Below are 23792 nucleotides of genomic sequence, written 5' to 3'. Positions count from 1 at the left end.
GCCATTACCACAGATCATTACCACAGACTTGTCCCTAGAGGGATGGGGCTACCCTGGAAAACCACAGGATCCATGGAGTCAGGTCCACATCAACTGGCTCGAGATTATGGCCATCTGGCTTGCTCTCAAGGCCTTTCTCCCCATGATCCGCAGCAAATGGGTCTGCATCCAAACGGACAGTTCCACCTGCATGTATTACATCAACAAGAAGGGCGGTACCAGGTCCCTGCCTCTGAGGCTTTTGATCGACATCTGGGAGTGGGCACTGTCGAACAACATTCACTTGTCAGCCAGAGGATCTTCAGCAGGTGGGGCCACCCTTAGGGGGTCCTTTTCGCCAATAGGAGATGTCCCCAGTTTGCCTCATGGCTGGGGTACGGCAGGGGCTTGTTGGGCAACACATTACAGATTCCTTGGAACAACATCAACGTGTAGGCTTTTACCCACACTCCCCTGGTTCACAAATCTGCAGGGTCAGGGAGTCTCGGAGCCTTCAACTCATCCTGATAGCGCCATGGTGGCCCGCAAGACCTTAGTTCTCGGACCTCCTCAGTCTGTCGGATCAGCCCCCCATACACCTCCCGGTGGGCCCAGCCCACTTACTCTCCCAGCAGGTGGGCACTGTGGTTCACCATGCTCCACAGAAGTTAGCCCTCGCAGCTTGGTTCCTGAGCAGGTTGCCCTGAAGCATCTGCACCTGTCGCGGGATAACCTGGCTATCATACAAGGGGCTCGAATTGACTCCAGCAGGAATCAATACAGGAGCAAGTGGACCATGTTTTGTCACTGGGCAGAAATGAAGAAGAATGATCCACGATATTCTGTCTTTCCCAGGACATCTGGCTCATTCATGTGTGCAGGTAGACACATGCCGTACGTAACAATGCACTCTGAGCAGCCCTCAGCATCCCCAAGAGAGAGCACATTTCCCAGGCCAGACAGGACGCCCAATGGCTCCCTGTGAGAGAGCGCATCCTCTTTAAAACTCTCTCCATCACACACTCCTGCCTGTCTCAAACAGCACCCCTTTACCGATCAGAATCTATTCACTGAGCCACCTCTAACAGACCTAAGCGGACCCAACACTGCAACCAACTCGCAGTCCCTTCCTTCAAACGACAAAAAGCCAGAGGCTCCAGCTTTCTTGTCCTAGCTCCGAAAAACTGTAATGCGCTACCACCAGCCATCAGGTAAGAGACCTCCCTCATTTCATTCTGCAAGGCCCTCAAAACACAACTTTTCAGCGAAACCTCACTGCCTAATGCTTACATAACTGTCACTGCTACTACTGTATTACGCTACTGTACTACACACCGTAGACCACTATGTAAGCTGCTGATATACTTCTGATATGTAAATTATGTAAACTGTTTTTTGTAAGTTATGTAAACAGTGTTTTCTGATATCTTCAATACGTATAATTTGTTCTGCTCCTAGGCAAGTATCCTGTAACAGCGCTGCGATGCCGGAGGGCCGTTGGCGCTTTATAAATAAATAAATCTGGCGGCGATAGGGGCGTTTGGCAGAATCCTGTGCAGTGCCCTTAGGGACCACTACACACAATTAAGACTACAGGTGGCAATACAAGTTTTACCTTTGGTACAAGCCTGTACTACTATGTTAAAGTGGTAGCAGTAGCGGAGCAGCCAGGCCTATCTCAAGAGTATATGAGCAGTAGCAGAGATTACACAAAGGGACCACAATTACTGTGACTCAAGGTTTCAGGTAAAAACTAGAAGTACATTTATTTTTAAACCATTTGTTATAAACACGACACTTCTACTAATTCAAAACCACACATAAAATATACTACAACTAACTGTGTGTAGTGGTCCCTAAGGGCACTGCACAGGATTCTGCCTAACACATGGCATCTGCAGACATCAGGCTGGTTACCATTAGGACGGCCCTGCTGTGGACCTTACATCGGCACACCATATCAGCGAAATTCAGGCCATGTTGACTTCAGAGCCCTATACAATATTTCACATTGACAAGGTGGTGCTTAAAACACACCTTGCCTTTCTTTTTAAGGTCGTTTTCCTTCTTTCACCTGAACGAGGAGACAGTACTCCTAACATTCTTTACAGACCCAAAGGATGAGGCTCAGTAGGTATTGCACTGTCTGGATGTCAGGCGTGCTCTAAGATTTTATCTGGACAGGAATAAGAGCTTACGTAAATAGGACCCCTTGTTAATTACATTTGGAGGATCAAAACCAGGCTGTCAAGCATCCAAGGCCTCCATAGAAAGGTGGATGGCTAGCCAAGGCCACAGCGGTAGCTTTCCAAAGACATGTCCCATGGAAGACTTTCAGAAAGGATGCTACGTGGGCTACCCCCTCTGCCTTTTGCAAGCACTATTGCTTGGATGCCATCGCCAAGTCGTACGTGGCATTTGGCAAGGCAGTTTTAATAAACGTGTTTTCTTAAGAGGGGCAACCCTCCTCCTTGGTGCTGCATTCAGTTGTAATCGCCCATACGGTATGGAGGAAAGGGGACAAGGCGTTGGAGTAATTAGAAGTACTCATACATCCTGTCCCCTTTCCTCCATACTCCATGGGCGTCCGCATCGACAGGAACAGACAGCTTTTACCTGCACCCCTGGGTTTGGCTTTGGCCTTGTAATACCATGTGCTCTTCCCTGGATACTTTCTTCTGTCTTTTGGTCTTAATCAGGCACTCGGTGCTCTGGCGCCACGCTCCTCCCAGGCGCATGGCAACGTCGGCGGCCTTCAGCAGGTGTCCAGCCAGCGAAGGGCTCTTCCATACGTTCGACCCCCATACACTTTGCCTCCATTGCCTTGGCTGGGAGGGTTGTACCGCCTGTGACACGCTTACACCACGCACTCTGAAGAACAGGTTAGCTCGGTGGAGGGAGCTCTTCGAGAGGTCGCCGCCAGAGGACTTGATGTGCACAGGGAGCCAGAGGACTTGAACTACTTCGTCAGACACAAGTCAAGGCCCAAGGTAGGGCCACTTTTCTTCCATTGCACCCTGCCAGGGTGACTTATTCCCAAGGAAACGCACCAGCACAGGTAGCAAGGTTAATTCAGCTACCAGCCGCCAGGCGGAGGGGTCATTAGATCCTTCCGGGGACGTTGCTGAGGGACCACAAGGTTCTTTTACCGGGTGTCCACCAGAGGGGCTAAGCCCTAGTACCGGACAGTTGTCTGAGGGGGCACCTGTACGCAGCACTACCGGCGATTTAGCCGAGGGCAACACGCCTCCCAGGCCCGTCCTGAGGTGCAGGGTAGGTCTCATGCTCCACAGCCAAGAGTCCTGGAGGAGGCCGGACCCAGCAAGGCAAGCACCACAACCTCGGCACGTGGCATGCAGCCTGACTAAATGTCCGCCGCGCCAGACAAGATGGCTGTTCGTCTGACACCACCCCCTGGTGCAGTGTGGGTGGGTGAACGAGTTACAAGGTGGGACTGGTCTCAACCAGGTATGCCACAGCTTAAACATCAGTGTCGCAGGTCAGGTTTACCCCGCAACCAGCAAGGCAGAGTACGCACAGGCCCCAGCAGCTGCCCGCTACTCCATCATTACCACCTACCAGCCTGTGAGGACAGGTGCTTTGAAAAGTTCCTCATGTTCATGAGGTCTCCTCGATGGGGTCCATCCTTCGGGGTGTGATCAGGGACATGCTCCTGCCGGTCCCACCGTCGGCTCCCATGGCTCCAGCGCCTCAGGCCCAGCGCAGCCCCTGCTGCCCACGCCGCTTCCTTCGATTCCAGCTTCCCTGTCTCCCACAGTTCAGGCGGATCCACACCAGCCTCCACAGCAGCCATTACTCCGGTTCCTACACCGCAGCCTACGGCGCCCAGCTCTCCTCCACCCGCACCGGACCAGCCGGACACCAACAAGGAGGAGGAGGACCCCGACAAGACATCCGAGCCAAGGCCTTTAATGAACGGATCTCAGGTTTGGCCGAATACTTGGGGCTTCCTCAACCCGAGGTCGAACAACCAGAGACGGGGGTCCTGGCCGAGGTCCACACAATATGGCCGCGGCTAGAACGAGGATCCCGATGCAGAAGGACGTTATCGCCTTGGCCAAAAAGGGATGGCTTAAACCCCATTCGGCCCAGCCTATCAATCGGCGCCTCTACACCAAGTATAGGCAATTGGAGGGGGATCCACTCTTGCTGTCGGCAACCCTCAACCACACTCTTGGTTATCGCTGCAGCGTCACTCTACTCCAAGCCTCAGTCGTCTTTGGCCACCTCGTCTTCGGCGCTTCTAGGCAAGGAGGAGATGATCTTGGAGGCTTATGGAAAAAAGATTTTTTCCAACACCTCCCTGCACCTCAGTCAATCCAACGCAGATGCCATGCTGGCGTTAATCAGAGGCTTTGGTGGGAAATAGCTGACTTCCTTCCAGAACTTCCAGTGCAGAGCCGGGGACGTTTGAAGGCGGGGCTGGCAGAAGCTAAATTAATGGCGCACGACATCATGGAGTCCACTGTGGCGCACATTGACACCTCAGGCCGTGCCATCTGCATCGCCATGGACATGAGGACTGCCTGGCTACGGGCTACCAAGTTTAACCCGGATGTCCAGGAACGCATATTGGACCTTCCATTCGAGGGTGGCGACCGCTTTAATTCCACCATTGATGAGGAGCTAGAGGAGAAGAAAAACAGTTCCCAAACTGCAAAGTCTTTATCTATCCTCACGAAGGCCACACCCGAGGCATACACCCAGTCGCATTTACGCGCCGACAAGGGGTGGGCCTTTGTCGGGATCCAGGGCTTGCAGGAACGGAGGTCGAGACAGCATTACTGTTCTCAGAGTCTGCACCGGTGCAAACAGAATGGGGGTGAACAAAGGCTTCTTTCAGTCCCTCTACTCCGCCCCAGCCTCAGAGGGAAAGAAGGCATGACGTGCCCCTTTGGATCCATGTGTCTCTGGTGGGGGAAAGGCTTGCCCTTCATGCACAGTCTTGGCGTCGGAGGTTCACGGACCCCTGGATCCTATCTGTAGTGTCCCCGGGTTACCGCCTACTGATTCCTCCCTCTCCCGTCCCATCCACTCCCACAGATTGAGACAACAACTCTGTTGGCGGAAATTCGTTCGCTTGTAGAGAACCAGGCACTGGAAGAAGTCCCAGCCTCCCAGCAAAGCTTGGGCATCTACTCCAGGATTTTCACCATACAAAAGAAAAACCAGGTTGGACTTAGAGTTGTGTTGGACCTTTTCACCCTGAACCTCTCCCTTCCTCTTCAAAAATTTAAGCTGGTTATGCCAGCGCTTACTGCGGAGACACTGTGCTGGGGAGAATGGATGCTCTCCCTGGATCTAATGGACGCGTATCTACATGTCCCAATTTGTCAGCCTCATCGGTCCTTTATACATTTCAGGATCATGGGCTTTCACATCCAATGCAAGGTTCTACTCTTCAGCCTCAACTCAGCCCCCACGGTCTTTACCAGACTTATGAATGCAGTGGCAGCCCTCATCAGGGCCCAAGGTCACCATGTCTACCCGTACCTGGACAACTGGCTTGTCAGAGCGAGATCCCCAGAGGCGGTTCTGCACACATCCTCCGCCCTTATGATCACACTCTACAAACTGGGATTTTCTATCAAACTCAAGAAGTCTCAGCTGCATGCTATGCAGAGCCTGACTTTTCTGGGACGCAAGCTCAGTGTTTTCGCTTCGGAGAACAAGATCACAGCCATCAAGAGGGCCACAGGTCATTTTCTCAGCAGAGAGGTGACCCCAGCCTGGTGGTACCAGCATCTATTGGGTATCATGGCAGGGTTCCTACTGGCTGTACCTCACACGAGACTCAAGATGAGGCGATGACAGCTGCACTTCGCATCCTCATGATATCAGGAGCGGGGCTCCCAGGCGGAGCTTGTTAGCATTCCTCCTTTTCTCCACCAGGACCTTGTCTGGTGGTCCATGGACTGCAACCTGCGGATAGGCAAGTCACCATCGCCACAGATTCCTCCCTGGAAAGCTGGGGCGCTACCCTGGACAACCACAGCGTCCATAGAGTCTGGTCCTTCCAGGAGCAGGAGGCCCATATCAAGTGGCTGGAGCTGAAAGCGATCTGGCTCGCTCTCAAGGCCTTCCTGCTGCTTATCTGTGGCAAGGCGGTCCTCATTCAAACGGACCACTCCACCAACATGTATTACATCAACAAGCAGGGTGGCACCAAGTCCCCCTCCCCCCCTGTGCAGTCTAGCGGTCCGCATGTGTGAGTGGGTCCTGGATAACATCTACTTGAGTGCAATCCACCTCCCCGGGGGAGTCCATCCTGGAAGCGGACAGGCTCAGTAGACTGGGAGTGGGCAATTGCGAATGGCAATTGAACGATCAGGTCCTGCTGGGGATCTTCAGCAGATGGGGGCATCCACAGGTGGATCTCTTTGCCACCTGGTTCAACCGGAAGGGCCCGCAGTTTGCGTCTTGGCAGGGGCTGGGCACCGGCTCCCTGGGCGACGTATTCCAGATACAGTGGAACGGCATGACGCATATGCATTTCCTCCCACGCCCCTGGTCCACAGGGTGCTCTGCAAGATAAGAGAATCGTGTCACCTCAGCATCATTCTGATAGCTCTGTGGTGGCCGGTGAGACCATCCTTCTCGGAGCTGCTCAGCATCCCGGACAGGCCTCCCATTCACCTGCCATTGGGCCTGGCTCACCTTCTCTCACAGCAGGGGGGCCGGGTCATCCACCCCGCCCCGCAGAAGTTCGCCCTCGCAGCATGGTTCATGAGCAGGTCACATTAGGGCATCTGGGGCTGTCACAGGCGAACCTAGACATCATTCAGGGCGCTAGGAGCAATGCTACTAAGAGCCAGTACAAAAGTAAATGGACTAGGTTCTGCCACTGGGCAGACTCTGTGGAGATTGACCTGCTTACTTGCATATTGGACGACATGCTGTCCTTCTCTGCACACCTCGCAAACTGAGGGGTGCAAATGGACACATGCCGCAGCTACTTGGCGGCCGTAGCAGCCTAATGGAACTCGGAGGAGGAAGTCTTCTCTTCCTCCAACTCGGTGTTTAAGCGATATCTGAGGGGCCTCACCAGGCTCTACCCACCCATCAAGAAACCACACTACCTCAATGTAGTGTTGGGCGCCCTGGCGCACAAACCTTTCGAACGTATGGTGTCTGCGGACATCAGGCTGGTCACCATTGAAACAGCTCTATTGGTGGGTCTTATGTCCGCACGTAGAGTCAGCGAAATCCAAGCCTTCTTGCCTATGGTAGTCTCTTCTTTTCATCTGAATGAGGAGATAGTCTTACCTGCTTTCTTTGCGGATCCTAAGGCCGATGCACTGTCTGGACGTCAGGCGTGCTCTGAAATATTATCTGGACAGGACTAAGAGCATCCGCAAGTCAATTTAGGGGGGGTCAAGGACGGGTTATCAGGCTTCCAAGGCCCCTATAGCAAGGTGGATGGTGTTGGCCATCAAGGAGGCCTATGAGGGGCAGCACAAATCGGTTCCAGCTAACATGCATGCCCACGCTGTCAGAGCCAAGTCCACGGCAGTCGCATTCCAAAGGCACGTCCCGTGACATGTCATCAGAAGGGCGGCCACGTGGGACACTCCTTCGGCCTTCTGCAAGCACTACTGTCTGGATGCCGGCTCTAGGTCAGATGCAGTTTTCGGACAGGCAGTATTAAGGAACTTGTTTCTTAAGGAAGGTCACCTCTCCAACCTGGGGCTACATTCAGTTGTAATCGCCCATGCATTATGGAGGAAAGGGAACAGGACGTAGGAGTAATTATAAGTTACTTACCGTAGTGACTAATGTACTCCTAGTCCATAGTCCCCTTTCCTCCATACGTCCCACCATCATCCCCCCCTAATAAAACTGGTGTCATTAGGCAATGGTAATATTGTTGACGCGTCAATGGGGACTGAGGAGTGGCGTTGGTGGGCGGAGCCAGGGGAGCGCATGCGCACCTCTAAATTTAAAGGGAAAGAAGGTTTTTTCTGGTGAATAAGGTTCGTCTCCCGTCCCTAGTGAGGGACGCCTATGCAGTATGGAGGAAAGGAGGACTATGGTCTAGGAGTACGTTAGTCAATACAGTGAGTAATTTATAATTTACTCACCGTAGTGACTAACGTACACCTAGTCCATAGTCCCCTTTCCTCCATATGTCCCACCATCCTCCCCCCCAAATAAACCTGTCTCATTAGGCAATTTTAACAGTATCGACACGTCAAAGGGGTTTCATAGGTGGCGCTGGTGGACAGTCAGGGGAGCGCATGCTCCTGTGGCTGTGCGCATCTAGATTTGCTGGTGAAGGCCATATTTTCTCTGATGAAAAAGGTTCTGTTTTCCGTCCCTAGCGAGGGACTCCTATACAGTATGGAGGAAAGGGGACTATGGACTAGGAGTAAGTTAGTCACTACAGTGAGTAACTTATAATGTTCTTGAGTAGCTATGTTCACGCTCTCCTCCAGGTTCTGTACTGCTATGGGAATCTGTCTAAGATGAGGAATGGGACGAAGGAATCCATTAGAAGAGCAAATTAGTTACATCTCAGTAATTTTCTTTCTGTTTGATTAGTCCTACGTCCCAGAGTTTCCTATTTGCCCACACAACCTGCCCCTCTTTGCAGCTAGCTTTTCACCACTTGCTGTTCTGCAGTCTCATCTGCTGAGGCATAGGGGGAGAAAAGGGGGACTGAGGTCATAGTACACAACTGACACCATCTATACCAACCCCAACATCCCGACCGACAAAAAGTCGAGCTGAGCCACTCAGTACATTTCTGTAGATATCTGGCTCTTTAGGAGATAAACCTAAGATTAAGAATGTGTGGGAGGAAGAACTAATCCATCATGAAGAACATTGAGTGTTAAGTAATTTGCTTTCTCAATGTTATATTGTGTCCATCACCATTTTCCAAAGTGTCTTTAGTGGAATTAGCAGGTTAGACATGTTAATCCATAGGGATAACCAGTCATGTGATGAAGTATCATTACGAATCACTAACTTTTCATATTTTTTTTCATGCAAGCTTTTTTTGAAAAACGTCTAATTTCAGCATGCTTTACTGACAAATATAAAGGCTGAACATGTTTTTTTATTTTTTGTAGGATATTGGTTTCAATCGGTGAACAGTTTGGGGTAAGTGACAGTTTCTTAGGTAGTTTAACTAAATATGCGGTGTCCAAAGCCCTTTCAAAGTTTTTACTAAAGTTATTAGCCTAGCAATTACTGCAACTGTACATTTTTCAGCACACACCGTTCTACATTGGCCAAGTGACATTTTACCATTAACAAAAATACTGGAGGTGTATTTTTGAAAAATGAAAATCATTAGGTATATTCAATGAGAAAAATATTTTATTATAAGAAGGTAGCATACAATTACTGTTTTTGATGAAGTTCACAAACCTCATGTATATCTTACATTACCCCAAGGATGTTCTTTAATTTAGAATAATAGTCTTTTTTGTGAATAAACATCTTCAAAACATAGCTTTTCTTACATATGTGGTGATATACTTTAGTTTGGAAACTCATTCCTGCTTGCAACGTACAACACTGTTATTTAAACCTCAATACACTTCAGTTACGAGTTTGTTTTTGGTGAATATTTTAATGTTCATATTTTTACAATAATGTTAAAACTGTTCAACATTAGGGTATCCTTGCATTCGAAATACAGCCCTATGTCTCTTCCATATTACGGATTGATATAAATGTACATATATACTTGCCTGAATCTTCACTAACTAAAAGTGCCTTTGTTCGTTCTGACTTAATATGATGCATACTTTCTTACTGCAGATTGTTCAATTTGTTGAATGATCCTTTGTTTCAGATTTGTCTGGGGTGCTTTTTCTATGCCCTGATTGAGCGACAGGTGATGGTATAAGTACCCAGCTAAGTCAGCACAGATCACACTTCTGGATTTAGCCTCCCCTTTAAAATACATACTGGTAACCAGTGATCGTTGGTCTTCTTAGCATGTTCGACATGATGCTAGAATTTGGACTTCGTTGTAAATCTCTAGGATTTACAAATACCATGTATGGTTTCCTCTCCAGCTGTTAGAAACAAATTAATCTGCCTTAACTATCATGCCTATATTGGCACTCACCCTCGAAGCAGTTGTAGTTCATGCTTGAGCAACAATCACATTGGTCCATACACGATGCTGAACCTTCTTAATAGCTAAGATTCTGAAGTACCTTCTGGCTACTGAGTGCACGTTCTATTGACTCACAGATCAGTAGGAGAATGTCTACATTGGAATACTCCAAATGACACTCCATCTTCCGTAAAGGGATGATGAAAATGGTCCATGTTCGCTCTTGCTTCATACCACCCTCTATGGGGTTTATTATTTCTAATTAACAGTCTGCTCCAGCTGGATTTGATTCCATATTGTCTAATGTTGTCTTCTAGAGAACAATCCAGGCCAAATTGTCTCCCTCTGCTACTTTTCCTAATGTGGCAGTGCCCTGTCTGCTTTCATGATCTTGGGCTTCTGATGCTATGATTGCTGCATGATTATGCCTGCTGCCATGTTACAAGTACTCAAACTTTCTCTGGTGGCTTTCCAGAAAGACCTTATTGCTCCATTCAAAAACGGTGATCACATTAGAGATTAATTTGCCCCCTCAAAGCAGAAAAACATTAAATAGACACCAATATATGTTGTCTCAACTATTTTCTGCAGTGGTGTAATTTGCTCCACCTAGCTTTATGGTAGGTAACATGATTCCAGGAGATTTTTTTTTCTTTGCCCCCTTGTTCAGGTTTTAGTTACTGAGAAGATAAACTTGATGCCTCAAACATCATTGATGCCATAGAATCTGATTGTGCAACTTGCTGTGGATTTAACTGTTTCTTGGCCCTGATTTTCTTAGTACAGGTAAATAGTGGCTGAAGAGGTTGAATTTCAGAATGGATCTAAATTGCTGAAAGTTAGGGTTGAGGGTGGGCGAGCAGAGGGTTCCAGTGCTGAGGGCCTCAAATGTATCTACCACCTTTGGATGAGTACCCAAAAAGAGGAATAACGTGAAAGCTTTTACCACTAGACTGTGGAGACTGTGCAGGCCTGAAGGGAAGAATTTAATCAGACAAGGAAATGGGTGCTGAACCATGAAGACAATTGTGGATACCAGCATTACCAGACCCTGGATTGCTGGCTTGTACTTCAGGTTGAAAGTGTATCTAACCTCTCCTTGTCTGTTTGTTTTCTCCTGATTCTAGTAATCTGTCTGGATTTCATCTGCTGGTTTACAGGATTTCCGCTACCATTCGTTCAGCCTCTTGTGCTGCTTTTGCTGTGTTCTTAGCCTTCCGTTGCCTCCTGCTTCCTTCCTTGATACCTGCTCAAGTGGCTCCTTCTTCTCCTGGCTCCACTATTGTTAGCCACCAGTCCGGCCTTCTTATCTGTCAAGCTCTGCCAAGATGGTAATTGTGTCTAAAAAAGATTTTACCCAATGGGCTTTCCTCATGATGCTTGGTACTTTTCCGCTTGCCACTTTTATTTTTTAGCTGTAGCTATCTGTTAGCACAGTGCCCTTGGAAATGGCAAGCCTTTGTAAGACCTGCTCTTGACACAGACACATAGTGACAGTTTTGCAGCAATTGGCAAATACCCCTGTGGTGGAAGAAGAGAAAACATCTTGCATAAGCAGTTTCAAATGATCTAGGACTTATTTGAAAACTGAGGCAAAGTGGTTTCAACTAGAGAGGCAGTAGGTTTCCTGTCAATACTTAGGAGAGAACATGTAGGAGGGACGGTAGAAGATGAATGATGGATGAAGGGAAAGTGGAGGGAGACTTACAAGAATTCTGTTCTATTTGTAAGCTGAAGAGCGGTTCTCCCTTATTTTCAGTGAATTTACCAGTGTTAACACCGAGATTTTGAGAGGGTTGGCTTTAGTATCTAGCACTTATGGTGTAATGAGGTGATGAAGAACCGCACGACTTTTCTCTTGTTGCTATTGTTGGTAGCAGGTTTTTTAAATGGGAGATTCCTTTAGCCTGAAAATGCCCTGGTGATGAGTGGTAAGACTAGTTTTACAATTACGTATCACCCATAGTGCACACCTATTTCTTCATTTGGTTTCCACTTTCCTGGACTTTTCGGTTTGTCTGAGATCCAGGTACAGTTGGATTGCTTGGTTTTATTTTTTTTGCAGGGTGTGTGGCTACACAATTGTAGTTGTTTGATTCTAACAAGTTATAGCAGGAAGCAAGAGTGTTTCAGGAGTAAGGGGGAGAGAGAGAACATTAGGGGAGGATGAGAGGATATATTTTCACAGGTCGTGTTTTTAGTGGAAGGCCTGGAGAACATTAGGAATTAGCTAATGGTGGCTGAAAATAGTAGAAGATAGTCTGAACCAAGTGACTGGAAAACCTGGATTTTCGAAAACTGTGTGCATTTGAACAGGAGTTGGTCAAGGGTATGTCCTTTATTCTGTGTGGACCCAGTGATGTGGATGGAAAGGTTGAGTGTGGGAAACAGAATAGCGCATATTGTTGTGCAGAAGTTCAGTGTCCACTTTATAGTTGCCCACAATAAGTGATTGAAGTAGACGGTGAGTGAGGTCAGGTACTCTTGAAGTTGAGTTAGATGAGTAGTGTGGTGGACGACAGACATGTGGCAGATTGTAACACTTTCTTTTCCTGGTTCAGGTTGGAACAAATTCCTTTGGGAACTAGAGGTTTATTTACAGCTACAAAGGCTATTCCTATCTTAAAACAATATAGGAAAAGTGTGTCATGATGTGTTTCACTATAAGGTTTCAGGGCTCCTAATATGTGTATTTTACCAGTCGCCTCTGGGGGAACCTAGGTCATGCCTGTTTTCCCATGGAATAAATTCTTCAGTTTTTTGTCATGAACAGAAAAAGGGTGATAATAGGAAAATCATTCTATAGGGACTAGGGATTTTCTTTAATAACTACAAATGTCATAAAATAATTTAAGAAAAAGGTGTCTGGATTTGACAAACAAGGTGTAGTGGTTTCTCTAATGGAGATACTGATCCTCCTTAGGTACTCTACTCAACAAATTATCACGAATATACCACCCAATTGCTTTTTATACTCCTGATCATTCAGCGGGATATACTGTACACTGTGTCGATTCACAGAATCTTGTCACTTCTCCCTAGGGGCGGAGCCCCTTCCCTGTGAAGCTAGGGAGGTGAGGCCGATACCCAATCGTTTCACTAGGGTGGTGAAAAATGGGACCTCACAGGGAGAGACTCCCCTCATGGGGGATAAGGACTCCCGTTCTGTGAAGGTACTCCCTAACCCCGTTTCTCTTGTGACCAAGTCCTTATCAGAAATGCCTTATAACGCCACTGGCTGTTATGTATATGTTCAAAACGAAGAAGAGCCAAAGAAACCTGCAGAATAATAACAGGTTCCCGTCCCATAGTACTGAGAAGAGTTGGCCCCAAGGAGGCATACAGATTATCTTAACAACAGTAAAGAAGGATTTTGACTTTATGCTCGGAGGACCCAGGGAATAAAGAGCGAGAAAGGACTGGGAAATGGAGAGAGCAGCCAGCATGAAGTGTGTCCACCCCGGGAAGTTCGAACCTGGTAACACAAAGCTGCAAGAACGCTGATCCCCAGTGGCCGGTACATCCAATAATGGTCGGCAGAGTGCTGCAGAGGTAGGCAAGCTCTTGACCAGTGGAAGAGTGGGAAAGAAGCCAGTGGTGGCGTGACCTCGTGGCCCAAGTCTCTGTGGAGCCGAAAGGACAAAGCAGGGAGCAGAGTGAAGGAAGCAAGAGGCACTGAAGCAATGCGAGTCTGCCCAGCACCCCAGGAAGAACCAGTGACACTGTCCTGGCAGTTAACAGGAGTAGCGGGAGAACCAGTAGGGGATTGGGGCCGCTCAAAAGTGAAGAGAGCCTCAGGGTCATCTCCCTCGTCACAGCCGTTGATACCCAGAGAACCAAGAGAGCCTCTGGAGTACTCTCCCTTGTCTCCAGTAGTGAGATCCAAAGATCTAAGAGTCAAGAGTGCATCAGGAGGAATCCTCCTCATCACAGTGGTAATCCAAGAGGATACTAGACAAGAGCTGTCTGGAAGTAATATTCATAGTGTCATAAAACAGGGAAGAATTGCTGGAACTGTAAAGCAAGCGTTCAGGAGCCTTTTGGTAAGAAGTGAAGAGGCTTTTGAGGACTATTGCAAAAGTCTATCCTCAAGGCTGTGCAAGGTGTGTGTTAGGGAGAATTCTCTTCTAAGGCTAGTTTTCCTTACCGATAGAGTCCCCCAGCTGGTTTGCTGGATTTGAAGGGTTTATTTTTGTTTCTCCTGCTAAGAGTGAGACTCTTTTCCCACTCTTAGACATGTTGCTGGTGTGTGTTTTAGGCTATCCTGTGTGTTTATGGTCTATGGGGTTTTTCTCGCCCTCATAGGTATCATCTTTTTACATGTGTGTTACACAGCACCCTCAGTGCAGTAACACAGGGGTGTGTTTGTTACCCCCAAACATAGACTCCATACCCTGGGACTGACTACTGTCTCCCAGGGCAGGGACTTTACTAGTCAATAGTTATGACCAAAACCAGTACAACCCATCTTACTATGGAAGTACTGGAAAGGGTTAATAGTTTTTCCCTGGTGTTCATTTTCGAGGGGGTACTGTCCAGTCCCTCTCTCCAAAGTTTCTGGCTGGAGGCAGTGGTTACTACCGTAAATATTCGACCGCAAATATTTTCCTATGGGATTTTCCCATTGTTCGAGGCTACCATTTTACTGACAGCCTCTAACATTATTTTAATATTAACTTTACTCCGGTAGGTTTTTATTGCCGGATCTTTGATAATATTTCTTTCTCGTGTCTTTCTCTGAAATCCTAACCCAAGTCGGGGATCCTTTGTTCGTCCTTTTGGTAGGCTTCTGCACAGAAGCCCACCATTCGGCGCCACAGAGTCTGGGGTAGACAGGATGTGTGGGAGGGGGAATAGGCACCCTGGACCGGGTTACCTAGGCAACCCAAGTCGCACTCTGCCTTGATAGGCTGGGGGGTTATCCCGCCAGGATAGCCACCCCACTGTGTGAGTGACAGCTAGGCTGTATGAACGGGGGTTCTTCTGCATAAAATCAGGGCTCTGAGGACTGGAGGAGAAGACGTCGCCACTGGAACTAAGAAACCCGAAGAGGAGAGAAGCTGAATACATCTGCAACAACTAAACCACCGGTGAAGCCCTGCTGCAGATCCTCACCACTTTTCTCCAACGACTCGAGAAGATCTTCACCTGCAAGAGTCTTCTTCCCTTGAGCTGGTGGGGCCAACCAGTTCACCAATCGCCTTCCAGGTCCTGCCTTGGTCGAATCGCCAGTTCCCAGCACTAGGAGACCGGATAGCCAGGCACCCGTCCACCACGACCGCGATTTAAAGGAGCGTACCTTTTATTTTGTTTTGTCATCACTGCGGCTGGCTTCATCCCTGGGCAGTGCAGTAACTCGAACCTTCCTCTACGACGAGAGCCTCTCTTCCTCTGCTGGATCTCCTGAACTGCCAGGAACTACCACCACCGCAGGAGCCTCTTCCACTTTCAAGGTAAATTGTTCCGCCAGGCCTCCCGTTTCGTTGGATACTGATAAAGGTGTTTTAAATCCTTTACTTACTTTCTGGGCTGGCCGCCCCTTTAGTCTAACATTATCTTTTTACCTTCTGCAACCGCCTTTCAAATCGTTAAACAAAGACTTGACTGCAGCTACTAGAACCGTTTGAGCCTGGGCACTTTGCCTTGTACCATTGACTCTGGCACAGGCCTCTTGACTCTGGCTAAATATGTTACAGCTGCCTTCTCTACATTGCTTTTCATCAAGAAATGTGTTTGTGCACCTAAACTCTTATAATCACCTTTCCTTCCCTTTTTATATATTGCTGAAGTGCCAATTTGCTCGGATTTCACCTAAGTATTGCTTATGCTAAAGTACTGTCTTGCCTAACTTGTTCACAATCCAATTGGGAAGTGTTGCTGGTGTGTTTAGGAGTCTAACTCTGTATAACTTGTCCTTTCCCTCCCTCTGAAGAAATTGTTAGAGTGCCATTTCTGCTTGGTTTACACTGCCGTTTTACTCAGTTTTCACTCTTGCTCAAACTTGTCTACAATTTAAATAGGGAGTTGTGTATACTTTTCATGACTGTTTTAACTTGCTTTAATGATATTGATTTGTGTGTGAACTTAAGAGTGTGTAATATAAATATATATATTCTTTTTGATACTAAGCTTTAGTCAGTGTTTCCTTGATCCATAGTACTGTAGTCCTATTGTGTAAACCCTGAATACTGCTCATCTCCCTCTTGAGATAAGTCTGACTGCTTAGCCACAGCTACCAACTAAATCTTTGTGGTACAAACCGATACCAAAGGGGATTTATTGCATATACCTGTAGTCTTAATCTTCTGTAGTGCTCCCTAAGGGAATTGCATAGGATTCTGCTTAACAGTGTCAGGAGAAGGGATTCATTCTCCTGACCATGCTCTCTTTGTTGAATCAGAAACTAAAGTAAAGGATTGTTGGAAAAGAGATGAAGACTGAGCCCGTTCACCAGGAGAAGGGAGTTATTTTTCTGGTACTATTTTCATTTGGATGCTGAACCCTTTTTTAGATTAGTGGGAGGTTTAGAGTAGATGTTTGGACAGAGGACAGACACTTTTTATTTGGACAAACGTCCTGACAACGAGCACCCAAGTTAATATTTGTTTAAGTAGGAATAACCCTTTAGAGATAGGGAGACGTAGATTATTTTCTTTATTTCTTAAATAAAACTTTGTTGAAACATGACACCCCTTTGTCCGACTCCTTACTCCACCACACCACAACAGCTCCTCATTTATTCTCAAACACAATCTCAAGATTATAGCATCTAGATACTTCTTTGTCCAGTTCTCTTTCACATGAATCCAGCACCCAGCTCACTATTTGTACATTGTCCAGAAGGATAGGGTCTGGTCCATTTCTTCCTACTCCAAAGGTGTATGCTGCCCCTCACCAATAAGGAATAATTAAGTACATTTGCAAATTAGGCTAGAATTGCGTTCCTTTCCCCAAGGTGGAGGGAATTATAATGGTCACTCTGAACACTTGGGTGACCAGTCAGGATAATTAGGCCAGAATGTTCCCGATTAATAGAAGCTTGGTGGGCCATTTTACTGTAACAAATCAAAGGTTGATAATTGAAAGAACGGGGGGAAACCATATGGATATGACATTAGTGCCTAAACTAGGGTCTACTCAAAGTTTCAATACAGTTAGTACCCTTCCCACTGCTTATGCTCCAGAATGCTGAAATGCAGACAGTTTGCTAGGCCCCTTCTACTTGTAACCAAATATCACATCTTGAAGGTTGAGGGGTCCATGGTCACAATACTATGGAATATCCATCAATCGAGTTTGTTTTTGGTACTAATATCATAGGGCTTCAGGAGGCATTGTCACCTGAACTGATTCAATTTGATCGTATGACTTCTGTATTTAGCAAAGCTATTAAGAATAAACTAAATGCTCAAAGGACACTTGTTTATTGAAGTAACACATTCACTTAAATTAATGAAATATGTTATGGAGTAATGGACTTTTTACTTGCCACACAGATGTTTCAGCATAAACCAGACTGGTAGTTGAGTAGGGGGTGCACAGGCTGGAAAAGGGGTGTGGGAAGGTGACGCTAGGGCTGTTCCTTGCTCGCTCAGCTCCCATAGGTTTTCTGCCCTAGCCCAGGCATCCATATCCCCAGTTAGTTTCTAGAGCACGGTAACTCCTACTGCCTGTTTGCTACCCTGCTCTAAGCATGGAGTCCCTGAGATGCTAGCTAGGTATCTCACTCTGGGACTTCCTACCTGACTTTACACTATCAAAGATGTTAGTCCTAGAGGATGGTGTATGTGTGCTTTCTGATCTTATCACCCCCTACCTCCTCATTACTCCTTCCCCTACTCTCCTCTGTCCTACCAACTCCACCCACGTTCTCTCCTCCTCACGTGTCTCTTCAATGTTGCTGCCCTTTCTCCTAACCATCTCTCCTCTTCGCTCTACCTTCTCCACACTACTGCCATTCTTCCTGCTCTACAGCTACTTCCTGTATTACTACTACTACCACCACTCGTACTACTACACCTCTCTCTCCACTACTTCCACTGTCTACCACTAACTGTCTCTACAACAACTGTCTCTCTACTGTTACACTCTATCTAAACTACTGCTTTCTAATGGACCCCTTCCTCCCACAGATTCCTCATCGATCATCTGTATCTCTCGATGCCAGCTGCTCTTCGGAAACCGTTTCCATTGCCAGCGGGCGCAGCGTGTCTCTGTCAGACACCGCTACGTGCCAGGCATGACATTGGATCCAGTATATATAGAGGCGCCGCACCCGGTGACTTCCGTTTTTTTTTCTGCTCGCTACTAGGAACACTGCTCTTAGCTTAATTCGTTTTACTGAATTATGACTTTGTCTCTCGAGTTCATCATGATGCTGAATCCAACGAGGTCTTCAGCGTTCAAACGCTGCGCGAATTGCAGGCATCAGATGTCTGTATCGGACCTGCACCGCATATGCCTTTACTGCCTTGGTGAAGATCACGACACGCAGGACTGCGTGTCGTGCCAGTTAATGCACCAGAAGGCGCTCCAAGTGCGAGAAGCAAAACTGTTCACCTTCCTCCACAAGGAGAAAAGGGATACATGGATCTGCTTGAGGTCGCCAGGTACGGCCTCGAGGAGCGGGCTGCTGTCCAAAAGGAGAAAAAGAAGCACCGGAAGAGCAGGTATGTCATTTAGGGTTCACCAGGGGTCCCAATTGCGACCCCTGAGGTCTCCCTTGCTACCCCTGTGGTCTCTCTGGCTACCCCTAAAAAATAAAAATTAAAAATCTTTTATTTTAATTTTTTTTATACAAATTGAAGCTTTGAGTTGTGACCCTAAATAAGAAAGAATAGGATTAACAAATTATTTGTCTTTCTGGAATTCTAAACAATAATTGCTAGACTCATTAAAGGTTTATTTTAGGCACACTTCAGGGGGTGAGTCACTAATTTAGTCTGTTCTTAAACACCTCAAATTCACAATGCAGACAACATCCTTCAAAAAGCATTCAATTTCAGACTATATATTTTGCTTTTCACAAGTTGCCGCTATAGCATGTTTTTTTCCTGCCGATACATATGGTGATCCATTCTTGTATGAAATGTATATCAAGTTAGTGATTTTGCAACCATATTTTTCATAGTGTACTTAGAAACAACGCTATGTGATGCCGCTTCCTGTATTGGCAAGGTGTAAACGGTTGTGTTCCATCGCTTCCCATGATGTCACTTTGGGGTGGGGTCAAATAGCATAATTTCCTGTGATGTCATCAGAGGTCAAGGGTCATGTGATTTCACGTCCGCCACCTCTGGCATTTTGGTGAAATGACGTCCCTGCGGAAGAGATCAAGATCCCCTAGCGAGTCTTCACAATATCTCATCTTTGTTTTCGAAGAAGAGGAGCCACCACTCCGAGGGCCATGAGAAAGAGGCCCTGCAGGTACCTTTTCTGACCAAATGCTCTTCACCAGAGGAATGGGAGGCTTTCTGATTGAAGATGCTAGACATATTTGTCAGGGTCCTGGCGGCTTTGGCCCCGGTATGAACGTATTCCCACCGCGCTTGAAAGAGCCACAAGGGAGTCTACATTGAAACGCAACAACATGGCGATAAAGGGGCAAACCGTTCTGACGTCGGACCCTTCGCGTACGGTCCCAGACCAGTGGCACCGCCAGGCACCAATGATACGAGAGTCGCGAATGAGTTCCCTCCGGTCCCAAGAAGGGCATATATGTTGGAGGACATTTATGATGAGAATGGGGGATTGTGAACTTTTCGGACCAGAACTCTTCCACCCCATGGAAGCGAGAAACTTCCCAGAGTAGTTTTATGGGGAACAGGGTGACATGGCAGACCAAGCAGCTGACTTGCAGGAGGCAAGTGGGCTGACCACCTCGCCAGAGGTCGACATGATCCCTCCTGCCACCCCAGGCAATCCACAGGCAGATTTCCAGTGCCTGATGATGAAGGTGGTTGACCCTTAAGGCTGTCTGCCCCCACGCTGCCTAAGGTGCAGTATGACTCGACCGAAATGTTGACAAGGGTCCTAAGCACAAGACTTTGCTGTCTTTCAATCAGGCAGTGTAGAAGTGCTTGCGATGGGACTGTGGGCCAGACCAGCATCAATCCTCACAGTGAACCGGACCAGGCCAAGAAGCGCAGGCTGGCTCCTTTGGACCCCTTATTTCTCTTTGCCCACGCTTCTCCTGAGAGTTTGATGGTATAGGCCACTATGGCAAGCCTCAAGACCATCTCATTTCCATCATTGCCCCCGGAGAGCAAATGGTTGGATGCATTGGGCAGGAAGATTTTCTGCTCTTTGAGCCTGGGTCTCGGGTGCGTGTACGCCTCTTGTGCCTTGGCCAAGTTCTCATTTGTCCTGTGGTTAGTAGTTACCGAGGCGTCGGAGCACATCCATAAAGGGGAGCTTTGAAGCCCTTATTAAGGAGGGTAAGGAAGGCTTCCGACAGATTTTGCAGTCGGGCCTAGACAGCAAAGACTGCGTCGCCATGACGATGGATGCCAACAGTCTTGCAGCGATTTTCTCGGCTGAGGAAATCTGGGTTTGCTGCCGACGTCCAGGAGAAGCTCCTGGACATGCCCTTTGAAGGAATTAACTTGTTCGCACCAAAGCCGAGTCGCTCCAGAGGTTTCAGGCCTCTTAGGCGGCAGCCAAATCGCTTGGGCTGGCAGTGCAAAAAGAGCGGCCTGCAAGCCTAGCTGACTGCGGTTTTTGCACCTTCACCTCTTATGCCCAGAGGGATTGAGGTCTGGCTCCCTCGGGCATGCTAGGACGATGCCGTCCCTACAAGGTGTAGGGAATATGGTGCAGCAAAAGGAGGCGCTTCCACTTCCATGGTTCCCACTGGAACCCCTGCCGCGAAGTCTCTGTGAAGCGGACTTGCTCCATAATCCCATATTGGGGTGGGGCAGGATATTCCTGCTTGGGGGAGGATTGGAAACCTTCCATCTCAGTCCCATGGGCCTTACAGGTTGTCCCCCAGGGCTACTGCCTCCCTTTTGCCTTATGCCCTCAAGATCACCCCCCCTCCCCCCCCACCCCCCTTATCAACAACCCTGGCCTCCTAAACATCTCCTAAAGGAAGAGATATGTCAGCTTCTGGCAAAAAGGGTCAAAGAGTTGGTACCTTGCTTGGAACTAGGCTGTAGTTGGTACTCAACATACTTTATGGTAGCGAAGGACAGAGGTCTGACACCCATCCTGGATCTGTGGCTTATGAACTTGTATTTGCGCAAGGACAAGTTCAATATGGTCACTCAAGCCCTGATCCTTCAGGCCCTGGACGACAATGACTTGCTAGCCTCCCTGGAGCTCCAGGATGCCTACTTCCATGTGGCTATCCACAAAAAGCATAGCAAGTACCTGAGATTCAAAGCGGGGAACTGTTATTTCCAGTTCAAAGTCCTCCCTTTCGGCCTCTCTTCTGCATCCAGTGTTTTCACCAAGCTGCTAGCAGTAGTGGCGGCTCGCCTCAGGAGGGAAGGCATTCATATCTTTCCCTACCTGTCCGACTGGCTCGTTTGAGCCCATTCACCAGATCTAGCGTCGATATTCTTATACCGGACGTGTAGCCTATTGTACAGCTGGGCTCCTCCCTGAACTTTATGAAGTCTCAGGTTTTGACGTCCAAGTCCTCCAATTTATCGGAGTGATCTTGGACACTCACCTTAGTTTGGGGTTTCCCCAACCGAGGACAGATTGGCAAGCATGTTCAAGATGGTCCAGGTTTTCCATCCTCAGACCACAGTTCCAGGATCAGCTTTTCTGTGCTTGCTGGGTCTTATGGCATCATGCATATTGGTGGTACCAGAGGCCTGTCTGCGCATTAGGTCACTACAGGGGTTCCTGAGCTCACACTGGTCTCAGTTTCAGGGACGGGCTTTGACCTTCTTCTGACCTCGGTGCGTCTGTCCAGAGACCTACAATGGTGATCTGTGAAGGACAACCTCCTGAAGTGGGTCACTTTTCAGTTAACCCTGGGCACAAGTGACTCTAGTCATAGAAGCATGCCTTTAAGGCTGGGGCGCTCACCTCCAAGATCTGATGGTGAGCAGACTCTGGTCCCCAATGGAGTGCTGGGAGCACATCAATCTGCTGGAGCTGGGGGCAATCAGGCTGGCCCTGGTCGCTTTCCTCCTCTCTGTGAAGAGCAAGACGGTGCTAGTCCTGAAGGACAATACCGTAGCATGCACTCCTTGCCGCTGTGCAGAAAAACAATGTGTTTGTGGCTCTGAGCTCTGCAGAACACTGTGTCTCTGAATGCGGCCGATCTAGCCAGCAAGGAGAACACTCTGGCGGACGCACTGAGCAGACAGTCCTCAACCTCCCACGAGTGGTAGCTCTGCCAGGAAGTCCTGGATATTTTCTCCCACTGGGGTAATCCCCATATGGATCTCTTCTCTTCCTGTGTAAACAGAAAATCCAGGTGTTTTTGCTTCAGGGAATGTCCTTGCCTGTGAGCTCTGGTGGATGCATTGACGGTCAAATAGGACTTCGACCTGCTCTATGCATTCCCGCCGATCCCCGTCATTCTGCTGGTTCCCAGGAGACTGTGTCTGTACAGGATCATGATTATCTTGTTCGCTCCGTACCGGGCCTGGATAACTTGGTCCTCGGATTTGCAGGACATGGTTATCTGTCCTGCTTTGCGTCTTTCGCAGAGGACATACTGTTAGGCAGAAACCTGTGCAGTTCCCTTAGGGACCACTGCAAAAGATTTAAGACTACAGGTGTTTGGCAGTAAACCCACTTGGTAGCAGTCTGTACCACACAGATTCACTTGGTAGCTGTGGCTGAGCAGTCAGCCTTCCCTCAAGAAAAGTTAGGCAGCATGCAGAGTATACACAATAGGTACAGAGACACAGTAGCACAAGCAAACACTGACCAGAGCTTTGGTGTAAAAGTATATAATTATTTATTTAAAGACACACTTGTAAATTACACTAGCAAAAAGAGGTAAGTAAATTCAGCACACAGTCACTATCATATATATACAACCCTATTCACTTATTAGACAAGTCTTAGTGAGAAACACCACTTATTTTCAGACAGAGGTGAGCGCTTAACATAAGATGGCACTCTAATAAGTTATAAAGAAAGGGAGGGAAAAAGGCAGAGTTAAGGAAGCACACAAGTTTCAATACTTTTAAAAGAACCACAGTAAGGCAAGATAGGCAGAGTTCTACTGGAGAGCAAGGAAGTCAATTGCAAGGCCCACTCTTGGAGAGAGCAAGCAGAAGGGGTCCAGGTTCACACAGTGGGGTTATGCCCAAAGAGTCTTGTAGATAGTTTGCACAAAAAGGATGAAATTAAAGTCGGGAAACGTTAGCTAGGTTGTCCCAGGCTAGCCCAGGTTAGAAAGTCGAGGCTTTACTGTCACCCCGAACGATCTGTCGCAAGGGAAGCCAGGCGGGACACAGTACCTTAAGTGTGAAGGAAGCTCCAGCGGGGTCAGTTGTTCCTGGCAGCAGGTGCAAGTCGGTGTTTCGTCCAGAGGAAGAGAAGGTCTCGCCTTGGAGGAAAGATGAAGGTCGTTGCACTGCCACGGAAGAAACCAGCCGCGGAGTTCTTCGGTTAAAAGGTACTACCCTTCTCTTCGCGGTAGTGGTAAACCGTGGTATTCCGGTTGCCGGGGTGCTTGGCACAGGCAAGGCGGCCACGAGATGCTCCAGGAAGGTGAAAAGAAGGCAAAACTGGTTATCCCCACCAG

The 23792-nt window shown here is 47.9% G+C and overlaps 1 protein-coding gene across 3 annotated transcripts in view; it reads left to right on the top strand.

Moving 5' to 3' along the window:
- The window catches only part of RB1 (RB transcriptional corepressor 1), a 2466185-nt gene that overhangs the window by 2181639 nt on the left and 260754 nt on the right, over positions 1-23792 (top strand). For all 3 annotated transcript variants that reach the window (XM_069639386.1, XM_069639387.1, XM_069639388.1), the window contains one exon: positions 9075-9105. In XM_069639386.1, coding sequence (XP_069495487.1) covers positions 9075-9105 — 31 coding nt within the window. The remainder of the gene's footprint in view (positions 1-9074; positions 9106-23792) is intronic.

Source organism: Ambystoma mexicanum, chromosome 7q (assembly GCF_040938575.1).
Source record: "Ambystoma mexicanum isolate Mex_15411 chromosome 7q, UKY_AmexF1_1, whole genome shotgun sequence".
Classification (NCBI taxonomy): Eukaryota; Metazoa; Chordata; class Amphibia; order Caudata; family Ambystomatidae; genus Ambystoma; species Ambystoma mexicanum.
The sequence above is the reverse complement of the archived record's forward strand: the minus strand, read 5'-3'. Positions and strand labels throughout refer to the sequence as shown.